Source organism: Cicer arietinum, chromosome 1 (assembly GCF_000331145.2).
Source record: "Cicer arietinum cultivar CDC Frontier isolate Library 1 chromosome 1, Cicar.CDCFrontier_v2.0, whole genome shotgun sequence".
Classification (NCBI taxonomy): Eukaryota; Viridiplantae; Streptophyta; class Magnoliopsida; order Fabales; family Fabaceae; genus Cicer; species Cicer arietinum.
This window is the reverse complement of record NC_021160.2, coordinates 24,252,730-24,265,339: the sequence shown is the minus strand read 5'-3', so window position 1 is coordinate 24,265,339 and position 12,610 is coordinate 24,252,730. Positions and strand designations below refer to the sequence as shown.

The 12,610-nt window shown below is 38.0% G+C and overlaps 1 protein-coding gene across 1 annotated transcript; it reads left to right on the top strand.

Annotated features, from left to right (window-relative positions):
- The first annotated feature begins 1,421 nt into the window (after positions 1-1,421).
- On the top strand, positions 1,422-2,480 carry LOC101494877 (uncharacterized). The gene has a single exon (XM_004514011.1). The coding sequence runs from the start codon at positions 1,422-1,424 to the stop codon at positions 2,478-2,480; it is 1,059 nt and encodes a 352-aa protein (XP_004514068.1).
- Positions 2,481-12,610: the final 10,130 nt, after the last annotated feature.

Below are 12,610 nucleotides of genomic sequence, written 5' to 3'. Positions count from 1 at the left end.
TTTTCATCGGGTAGTTAGAAAGGCTCAAACGACCAATAAAATTGCCTCAATGTATGCATAAATTACATGTGATGCAAGTCAGAATTAGTGCAAGTTCTAGAGGGATAACACATGTCTGGATAATCACACAACAAAGAAATTAAGTGTTTAGGCTCAAAAGCTCACAACTAGGATAATAAGAGAGAGTATGAACAATCAAAATAAAGCCAACATGCTTCTGAAAAGTTAAAATTGTATTTTCGTTAGAAACGGTCGTCTTTGAGTTTCTATGCTAGGGCCCAAGTCTCCCAAGTTCCCCAGAGTCAAAAAGATCCCTAAAACAGTAAAAAAAATCTGCGTTTTAATGGTTGCTAATGCGCGTCGCGCGCCCCAGGCGCGCGTTGGCAGAGTCCAATCCTGAGAAATGCGCTCCAAGCGCTCCAGGACGCGCTCCTGGCGCATTTCATCTGCTGTCTGATGTAGTTTGCATTTTTCTCATCATTTGCATTTTTCATCTGCTGTCTGATGAATAACTGTCTTCATGAAAGTTGTAGATATGGATCTTAGCTTTCATTAGCACTTGTAGTGACACTAATTCGACATCTAGAACTCCAGATATGGCTGAAATACTCCACATATGTCATGTTGATTTTTCACCAAAATTCAGCACTGCACTAAAACAAAACGCAATGTAAAATTACGAAAAATTCCTACTTAATCAACGAAATAAAAACAAAAAACATTTCATTAACTCAAAGAACAAAAATCAACAAAATGTATCAAATAAATCCTTAATTTAACTGATGATTGAGGATAAATAAGACTAAAACAGTGGGAAAATATGCATATGATGAAGAGTCATCACAACCCCAAACTTAATCTATTGCTTGTCCCCAAGCAACAATTAATTTCATATTTGGTCCTGTTAAATGCACACTTAAATTCAATTTCTCAAATTACATCAAACTCAAATTTCAAAGTTCTTGCTACTGCAAAACATTCATCATGCTCTATGGTTGTTTTCAAAAATACAGACAACAAGATTTGTACACATTGGCATTCATTCATCAAATTCAACTCTCTCTTCACACAATCTCACCAAAATTTCTCTCAAGTGTTTAGAAAGGGTTATGAATTTATCGCTCAAATCCTAGAACATGCATCACGCTACCATAGGCTTGAAAAAATTCTAGTTAGCAATCACAATGCAGTAAACACATACATTTTTGGAGGACTTTCGGGTTGTAATGGGGCTTAGGTAAGGGTAGGACATTTTAGGATAGTAGGCTTTACCACTTGGAGTTAGGCATACATTTCCACCTTATTCTACCATTTTTTTTTCTCCACCTTTTCATTATGGGGATTCTCAAACATTGACAAAAGAACCAAGAAGATATTATTTACCAAAGTACACAAACTGAATAACTTTAACCGCAGGAAATATGGGATCCAATGGTGGCTCAAATATTACTCCATTAAGAAAGACCTTGCCATTGAGAGTTCTTAAACCTGATGTGAACAACATTAAGAATCTTGCTCAGAAGTTGAAGAAAGTACAACGTGTAATCTTTATGGGGAAATTCGGTAAGATTCTTGATTTACTTGAAGTTAATGTACAAATGGATGCCGTTATAGCGTTGGCCCAATTCTATGATCCTCCTATTAGGTGTTTCACTTTTAAGGACTTTCAGTTGGCCCCAACATTGGAGGAGTGCGAACGAATAATGGGATATCCGATGAAGGGGAGTAAACCTTACCAATACATGGAACACTATCCCTCACTGAAAACAATTGCTGAAACGTTTGATATCCCTATAAAGGAAATAGAAGACAATAGAACCAACAAAGATAATTTGATTGGATTTCCAATAAAATATCTTGAGGAGAAAGCAGTAAACTTAGCAAGAGATGGAAAATGGGACACCTTCATGGACGTGCTTGCCTTAATTATATCTGGAATTGTTTTATTTCCAACTATTAAGGATTTTGTGGATTTCATGGCGATAGACGTCTTTTTGGCTTACAAGCATAGAGGGGAGAATCCAGTACCGGCAGTTTTGGCTGACATTTACTACACGCTCGACTTCCGTCATGAGAAAGAGGGGGGCCTAATCCATTGTTGCTCGCCAATACTCTATTTTTGGTTTGTCAAACATATTTTTCAAGACATGCATCAATTAAAAACTAAGAGCAAAAAGGAATGGGCCAACGTTCTAGCAAATCTCAACGAAGGAACGATTCAATGGTACTCTCGGAGTCAAGATATAAATGAAGTGATTTGTAGATGCGGTGGTTTCGTAGATGTTCCCCTCATGGGAACCAAAAGGTGTATAAATTATAGTCCCTATGTTGCATGGAGACAATTGGGTTATCCTATGACAAAACCCCCAATAATGGATGTTACAAAATCTTTTGTTATTCATGGACGAGATGGTTATGATGCTAGCTTGTTGAGAAGAATACGTAAGTCTTGGGAAGATGTTGTTAGAAGAGGACAATAATTAGGGCCTAGAAGTTGTGGTATAAGAGAGGAATATCATAATTGGGTGAAAACGAAGGCATTAGAGGTCAAGTTGCCTTTTCACAGCACCATCATTACTCCCGAGGTAGTAACAACATAATCTTTTTTTAGTACTGAAGATTTAGAGGTCGACTTAGCTCTCAAAGGACAAGAAATTGAAAAATTACAAAAAGAATTGGAGATGGCTCACCAGGCTTATAGAGATATGGAGTATAAGAATACCCAACAATCTCTTATCCTTGAGAAAGTACAAAAAAGAGCAAGAGAGGAAGAAGAAAGCAAGGAGAGAACTCAAATCTGCTTGCGGGGTGCGAATGAAGAGTTAAGACTCAGAAGTCAAGAAAGGGATGATGCAGTGATTGAAGGTCTTAGGCTTAAAGAGTTGCTAAAGAAATCTGGGGAAAAGCATGAAATCATCCGTCGGCAAGAAGCAAATATGAAGCAACAAATAGAGAGGGTAAGAGCAGAATGCGAAAACAAGATCATGGTAGAAAGGAAATGCCAAGAAGAGATCATTGAAGCATACCGAGTTGAACTTGCAAGAAAAGAAGACGAGATGTATACACAAAAAGACACTATCGAGAGACTTGTTCAAGAAGGAATGTTTTGGATGGATCGTTTCTCCAAACTAGTTTATTTGACCAACTCTGCTATCGGAGAAATTCCACCATTATTAAGAGCTGCTGACGGGATGGCTAATCCTCTCTCTACCCCTCAAGAGATCTCCATTTTTATTGAACATTGTAAAAGTTTAATCGAGCAAATGAAAAAATTGATGGCTCATTAAATTTTCAAATTTCGTGTTTAGATTTCTACTTTCGTTTTGTGGCAAAACTTGTATCTTACTTTTTCTCAATAAATTAAATTTGGCCCCACTTTTGATCCCATGGCCCTCTCTTTATTGGTTAAGATATTCACAAACAAGCAATAAATATGTCTTTAACATTCATGCACAATTACATTTTCATACATCACATTGCATACTCATGCCATATTCTTTAACAGAAAAAATAACACAACAAACAAAAAATTTGGTGTTACGACACCGTTATCGGACACGATCCCAGTCAAAAATCATGGATGAGCTAGAGCAAACAGAAATAAGAGAAGATGTGAACCAGCTCAAGGGGCAAATGACCAAGATCTTGGAGATTTTACAAGCACTCGGAAATAGAAATGATGGGAATCCTTTGGTAGACGAGGGGGTGCCCCAAAACACTCTTGTTCACCCAACGGGCGTCGTTCCACACCTTTTCACCAATTATCAAGAAGGGAAGACACAACAAGTTCCACCTTATGGTCTTCCTCCAAGTTATACCCCACCCATAGACACTCGTCTCCCCAACAACAATACACTGGTCGTGGCTACAAATCCACAACATGGTACTGGCGAGTTCCCTCAAGTGCAACGCAATGCCAAGAAGAGATCATTGAAGCATACCGAGTTGAACTTGCAAGAAAAGAAGACGAGATGTATACACAAAAAGACACTATCGAGAGACTTGTTCAAGAAGGAATGTTTTGGATGGATCGTTTCTCCAAACTAGTTTATTTGACCAACTCTGCTATCGGAGAAATTCCACCATTATTAAGAGCTGCTGACGGGATGGCTAATCCTCTCTCTACCCCTCAAGAGATCTCCATTTTTATTGAACATTGTAAAAGTTTAATCGAGCAAATGAAAAAATTGATGGCTCATTAAATTTTCAAATTTCGTGTTTAGATTTCTACTTTCGTTTTGTGGCAAAACTTGTATCTTACTTTTTCTCAATAAATTAAATTTGGCCCCACTTTTGATCCCATGGCCCTCTCTTTATTGGTTAAGATATTCACAAACAAGCAATAAATATGTCTTTAACATTCATGCACAATTACATTTTCATACATCACATTGCATACTCATGCCATATTCTTTCACAGAAAAAATAACACAACAAACAAAAAATTTGGTGTTACGACACCGTTATCGGACACGATCCCAGTCAAAAATCATGGATGAGCTAGAGCAAACAGAAATAAGAGAAGATGTGAACCAGCTCAAGGGGCAAATGACCAAGATCTTGGAGATTTTACAAGCACTCGGAAATAGAAATGATGGGAATCCTTTGGTAGATGAGGGGGTGCCCCAAAACACTCTTGTTCACCCAACGGGCGTCGTTCCACACCTTTTCACCAATTATCAAGAAGGGAAGGCACAACAATTTCCACCTTATGGTCTTCCTCCAGGTTATACCCCACCCATAGACACTCATCTCCCCAACAACAATACACTGATCGTGGCTACAAATCCACAACATGGTACTGGCGAGTTCCCTCAAGTGCAACCTTCACCCCTTACTTCGGGCTTTCCTGGCTCTTCATCGCAAGGAAAATCTACCGAAGCTAAGCCGGTGATGTTAAACATACACCATGAATCTCGACTGCTCGTGACCAATCAATCCCAAGAAAAATGGCAAGCCTTGGAAGAACGCTTGAGAGTTGTCGAAGGGGGAAAAATTATGGATTTGATGCTTCAGACCTATGCCTTGTTTCTGATGTTATAATACCTCCGAAATTCAAATTGCCTGAATTCGACAAATACAAGGGAACTACATGCCCCAAGAACCATCTTATTATGTATTGTCGAAAAATGGGTTTTTGCGCCCATGACGAAAAACTGCTAATCCACTTCTTTCAAGACAGTTTGATAGGAGCTTCCCTGAGTTGGTATATGCACCTTGAGCAAGCTCATATCAGCTCTTGGAAAGATCTGGTGCATGCCTTTTTGAAACACTACAAATATAATCTCGACATGGCTCCTGATAAAATCCAGCTGCAAAATATGACAAAAGAGGCAATGAAACATTCAAGTAATATGCCCAACGATGGAGAGAACTAGCTTCCCAGGTTGAACCCCCCCTATCTGAAAAAGAAATGGTGACCATGTTCATAAACACTCTTCAACCTTCGTTTTATGAAAAAATGATAGGAAGCGTTTCATAATAGGAGGAATGACTAGAAATGATCGGATATGCTCCCCAGGAAAATCACAAAGAGAAATGAGGGTGGTATTTGAGAAGGCATACACAGATAAAGAAGAAAAGAAAGTCGAAAATGAGAAAGTGGAAAATGAGGTTTCTAATGAAGAAGCTCAGGAATTTCTCAAAATCATCAAACAGAGTGAATACAAAATAGTCGACCAACTCAACCATACTCCTACAAGGATTTCATTGTTATCCCTATTGATGAATTCTGAGTCCCACCGGAAGCTATTGATGAAAATACTAAATGAGGCTCATGTCACTCACGACATCACCGTGGACAAATTTGGAGGCATCATAAATAACATCACAGCCAACAATCACCTAACTTCACAGATGATGAGTTGTCGACCGAAGGGAGAGGGCATAATAAAGCACTACACATATCAGTAATGTGCCACGGCCATATAATGTCAAGAGTCCTCATTGACAATGGCTCCTCACTGAATGTCATATCCAAATCAACATTAGCAAAACTACCTTGTGATGGTACATATATGAGACCAAGTCCCATGGTTGTTAGAGCTTTCGACGGGAGTCGCATAGAAGTAATGGGGGAAATCGATCTCCCAATTCAAATAGGCCCGGTCACATTTGAAATCACGTTTCACGTGATGGATATTGTGCCCGCTTATAGTTGCTTATTGGGGAGGCCATGGATCCATTCTGTCGGCGTAGTGCCGTCAACCTTTCACCAAAAGCTGAAGTATATGATAAATGACCAATTGGTAATCGTATCAGGAGAAGGAGATTTGTTGGTGAGTAATTTGTCCACCACACCTTATGTTGAGACAACAAAAGACGCTCTAGAAACTGCCTTCCAAACACTAGAAATCGTGGACACCGCTTATGTCGAGACAACACCTATAGAACCACATATGTCAAACACTGCTATTATGGTGGCTAAGTTCATGTTGAGTAGAGGACACCATCCGTGGCACGGGTTTGGGAAGGATGAAGAAGGCCTCAAAGAACCAGTGGAACTTCCTGAAAATAGAGATAAGTGGGGTTTAGGTTACAAAACCACCAGGGATGACAAACGGAGATTGGTCAAAGAGAAAAAAGAAAAAAGATTAGCTCGAATTGAAAATCGAGAGCCAAGAATCGAAAGGATTCCCATCTGTGACATCCGACGGAGTTTCCAAAGTGCAAGACCAACAAGTGAAATCCACATTGCGGCAGCTGAAGATGACATGTTTGATGGGGATGCTAATTGGATTCGCCCGTGTGGTGTAGGGGCAGAAATCAGGAATTGGAAAGTAGTCAAGTCACCTATGATATTTAATGCAATTCCCATGTAATTTTAAAAGCATTATTACTGTTACTAAGACATTAAGATGTTTCATTATGTTTAGGATGGATACAATGTTGTTTTTCCAATACTTTGAATTTCAATAAATGCATTCTCATTTTGTTTTCTTATTGTTCTTTCTTATCACTTTCATATGTTTATAATCATTCGCCATTTTTTTTTATTCTTTATTTTTTTATTTTTTTTTTCTCTTCTCATTCTTTCTCTTTATCCTAGCCTTGAATCCTGCAGATTTGGGAATAGTTCATTCACAGACGACTGTACTAAGATCTCGTTGCATAATCTTAACCATCTTGTTAGTCAAACAGAAAAAGATAATGAAGAAGATTATGAACCCCCTCTAGATTTGTTAAGAGCGGTAGAACGGGAAGCCCAGGGTATCATGCCCTTTGAGGAACAGATAGAAATTGTTAATCTAGGGACGGAAGAAGGAAAGAAAGAAATTAAGGTTGACACCATCTTAAAGAAAGAAGTATATCACAAACTAATCCAACTCCTACATGAATACAAAGATGTTTTTGCCTGGTCATATCAGGATATGCCTGGATTGGACACTAGCATAGTGGAGCATAAATTGCCCTTAAAACCCGATTCTTCTCCAGTGAAACAAAAATTAAGGCGAATGAAGCCCGATATGTCATTAAAAATTAGGGAAGAAATACAAAAACAATTTGACGCAGGATTCCTCGTTGTGGCAAATTATCCCCAATGGATAGCCAATATTGTACCAGTGCCAAAAAAGGATGGCAAAATACGAATGTGTGTCGATTATAGAGACCTTAATAAAGCTAGTCCTAAAGATGATTTCCCGTTACCTCACATTGATATTCTGGTTGATAATACGGCTCTCCATTCACTCTTTTCCTTTATGGATGGTTTCTCTAGGTATACTCAAATTAAGATGGCAGTTGAAGATATGGAAAAAACGACTTTCATCACCCCTTGGGGAACATTTTGTTACAAAGTAATGCCTTTTGGTCTGAAGAACGCTGGGGCAACCTACTAAAGAGCTATGGTAACCCTATTCCATGTCATGATACATAAAGAGGTCGAAGTTTATGTAGACGACATGATCGCTAAGTCACAAACAGAAGAACATATTATTGATCTAAATAAACTCTTCAAAAGACTTAGAAAGTTTAAGCTAAAGCTCAACCCCTCCAAATGCACCTTTGGGGTGAGATCGGGCAAAGTATTGGGATTTGTGGTTAGTCAGAGAGGAATAGAGGTTGATCCCGACAAGATTCGAGCCATTGCAGAAATGCCTCCCCCGAGTACAGAAAAAGAAGTTCGCGGTTTTCTTGGAAGACTAAATTATATTTCAAGATTTATATCACAACTAACTGCTACTTGTGAACCGATATTTAAACTTTTACGGAAAAATCAAACAGTTGTGTGGAACCAAGAATGTCAAAATGCATTTGAAAAAATCCGACAGTATTTGCAAAATCCTCCAATTCTAGCCCCACCAGTTCTGGGCCGACCCTTGATTATGTATCTTACAGTCTTCGACGGGGCCATGGGATGCGTACTGGGGCAACATGATGAAACAGGAAAAAAGGAGCATGCCATTTATTATCTAAGTAAAAAATTTACAGATGTTGAAACAAGATATACAATGTTAGAACGTACTTGTTGTTCCTTAGCCTGGGCGGTTCATCGCTTGAGGCAATACATGCTTTGACATACAACTTATTTGATATCCAAAATGGGTCCAATCAAGTACATTTTTGAAAAGCTCGCTCTCACAGGGAGAATTGCTCGATGGCAGGTGATGTTATCAGAATATGATATTACATATGTTACTCAGAAAGCCATTAAAGGGAGTGCCTTAGCAGATTATCTAGCTAATCAATCTGTTGATGATTATAAATCAATGAAATGTGAATTCCCAGATGAGAGTATCATGGTTTTGTCTGAAGAATATGATGATGGAAAATGGACCTTGTTGTTCGACGGGGCCTCCAACATAATGGGGCATGGGATTGGGGTTGTCTTAATATCTCCACAAAAAAAAGTTCATACCTATCACAGCACGATTGTGTTTTGATTGTACCAATAATATGGCAGAATATGAAGTTTGCGCCATGGGAGTTTTGGCGGCTTTGGAATCGAAAGCAAAAGTATATGGAGATTCAGCCCTAGTCATTAATCAGCTTAACCAAGAATGGGAGACTCGAGATAAGAAGTTAATACCTTATTTTACCTACATAAAAGAATTGTCTTTAGAATTTGACAAAATCACATTTCACCATGTCCCTCGAGAAGACAATCAATTGGCTGATGCTTTGGCTACTTTATCATCTATGTTCCAAATAAATCGAAACGATGAAATCCCATCAATTAAAATGGAGAGTCGAGATTATCCTGCCTACTGCCATGTCATGGAAGAAGAAACTGACGGAAAACCGTGGTATCACGACATCAAACATTATCTCTTAAATAGATAATATCCTCCCGGAATATCGGAGAATGAGAAAAGAACTTTGAGACGGTTATGGTACTCCTCAGATGTGTTGATGTTAATGAGGCGAAGGAAATTCTACAAGATATCCACGATGGCTCTTATGGGATCCATATGAATGGACACGCCATGTCTAGAAAGATTCTTCGGGCCGGATATTATTGGCTCACCCTAGAAAAAGATTGTTATAATTATGTGAAGAAATGTTACAAGTGTCAAATATATGCTGATAATATCCACTCCCCACCAGTGCCCCTGAACACCCTTTCAGCGCCGTGGCCGTTCTCAATGTGGAGCATAGATGTCATCGGAATGATCGAACCGAAAGCATCAAATGGACATCGCTTCATCTTGGTGGCAATTGATTACTTTACCAAATGGGTAGAGGCAGCTTCATACGCCAATGTAACCAAAAATGTGGTAGTCAAATTTATAAAAAGGGAATTAATATGTCGTTAAGGTCTACCAAGCAAGATCATTACTGACAATGCCACAAATCTAAATAACAAAATGATGGATGAATTGTGTGCCACCTTTAAAATTCAACACCACAATTCGTCCCCGTACAGACCAAAAATGAATGGTGCAGTTGAAGCGGCAAATAAAAACATCAAAAAAATTATTCAGAAAATGGTTATAACATACAAAGATTGGCATGAGATGTTGCCATTTGCACTACATGGGTATCGTACTTCGGTACGCACTTCAACTGGGGCAACCCCTTTTTCCTTAGTATATGGGATGGAGGCTGTGCTACCTATTGAAGTAGAAATCCCCTCGCTCAGAGTATTAATGGAAGCTAAACTAGAGGAGTCGGAATGGATACAAACGCGTTTTGATCAATTGAATTTGATTGAAGAAAAAAGGTTGGCGGCCTTATGTCATGGGCAATTATATCAGAAAAGACTGAAGAAAGCGTATGAGAAAAAAATACGTCCTCGAGAATTCCAGGAAGGTGATCTGGTGCTGAAAAAAAATCTTACCCATTCAAAAGGATTATCGTGGGAAATGGACTCCTAACTATGAGGGACCATACGTCGTGAAGAAAGCTTTCTCAGGTGGAGCTTTGATCCTTACGAATATGGCACAAAAATATCTGTTAGGTTAAAAACCCAAAAGGGCGACCTGAGAGAAGAAGAAAAACAAGAACAAAGAATATATACTCGAAAAGACAAAATGAACAATATGGATCGGATTATCGCATGAGAAGTTAGTACAGTCTACCTTGGAATTACTAGTAACCAAGTTGGGTCTCCCACCCATTTCTTTTATTTTATCTTATGTATATTCTTTTTTTTCTTTACCATTGAATTACTAGCAACCAAGTCGGGTCTTCCACCCATTTCTTTTGTTTTATCTTATGTATATTATTTTTTTTCTTTCAATATATTCATATATAGTGTTATTACCTTTATAATTTAACTATTTTTCCTAAATGCATCTTATGATTATCATGTATTGGAAAGTAAAACATATACCATAACTCGATATAATGAAACCGGATAAAATATAGGTTGTTTACAGTATAAGACATACAACAACAAGAGATCCAACTTAAGATCAGAATATTAATTCTTCTTCAAAAAAGAAAAACACGAAAAAAAGAAAGAACGGAAGAAAAAGAAAATAAAAGAGGACAAAAAAAAAGGGAGATCAAAGATATCACGTTCAAAAAAAAAAAATATAAGTGCTTTCTTTCATTCATGATTTGAATGGTCGTGTCCAATAAAAATATTAATAAAAACCGACATATTCATTCATTCATTCCTTCATGAAATTTTGCAAATTTAAAGCCGAGAAAACGACATGCATGTTGAAGCCGGGAAAACGACTCGCACCCAAAAGCCAAGAAAACGACCCGCATGTTGAAGCCGGGAAAACGACTCGCACCCAGAAGCCGAGAAAACAACCCACATGTTGAGGCCGGGAAAACGACTCGCATCCGAAGCCGAGAAAAAGACCCGCATGTTGAAGCCGGGAAAACGACTCGCACCCCGAAGCCGAGAAGACGACCCCCATATTGAAGCCGGGAAAACGACTCGCACCCAAAAGCCGAGAAAACGACCCGCATGTTGAAGCCGGGAAAACGACTCGCACCCGAAGCCGAGAAAACGACCCGCATGTTGAAGCCGGGAAAATGACTTGCACCCAGAAGCCGAGAAAACGGCCCGCATGTTGAAGCCGGGAAAACGACTCACACCAGAAGCTGAGAAAACGCCGCATATTGAAGCCGGGAAAACGACTCGCACCCGAAGCCGAGAAAACGACCCGCATGTTGAAGCCGGGAAAACGACTCGCACCCGAAGCCGAGAAAACGACCCGCATGTTGAAGCCGGGAAAACGACTCCCACCTAGAAGCCGAGAAAACGACCCACATGTTGAAGCTGAGAAAACGACTCGCATCTTGAAGTCGGGAAAACGAAACGAATTATTCTAAAAATTATTTTTCGGACAAAATTAGAATTTGTTATCTTTACGTATTTTTACTTTGATTCTCAAGTAAATTCTAAGTAAAGAGGGGCAGCTGTTGACACCTAATTTTGTCCGATTTTTACTTTTTATTAAAAAAGGAAATAATAATAATAATAATAAATATATAATTATATGTGAAGAAATATAAAAATAAAAATAAATAATTAGGGATATAAGCTTTTAACAATAAGTGTTTTCGGTTCTTGTTTGCCTCTAATTCTTGTTCATACTATTTTCTAAAATATAAAAATAATAATAAGAAATAAAAATAAAGGAAATGGAAAAGAAATGAATTGATGGTCATAAAAATCGATGCAATGATGATCAAAATAAATGAAAATAATACCAAAAATAAATTGATTGATGGTCATAAAAATCAGAATAATGGTGATCAATTGAATAGAAAAGAAAACTGAAGAAATGAATCAATAGCAATAAGAATCGGTATAATTGTGGCCAATTAAAAGAAAAGAAACCAACAAAAATAGATTAATGGTAATCAATTGACAATTATTCTTTTGTCTTTTGAAATCTATACCCAAAAGTCTATAAATAGTCGGCCACAAGAAGACAAAGGGGAGCACAATTAACAACACAAATTGAGAGCACATAAAAAAGAGAGAGATTAGTTGGCAAAAGAGAAGAAAAAAAATCTGATCTTGAAACAATCGGTCTAGCAAAACAACAATTCAGGAGTAAGGTATCATTTTTATTATATTTTTTTCTCTCTAATTTTCTGCTTATTAGTCTTTTGTTTTGTTTTTTGCATCTTTTTTTAAATATATTTTATTTCTCTTTCTATTTTTTTCCTGTTTGTAAAAAGTAAACTCATGTGTAAAGCT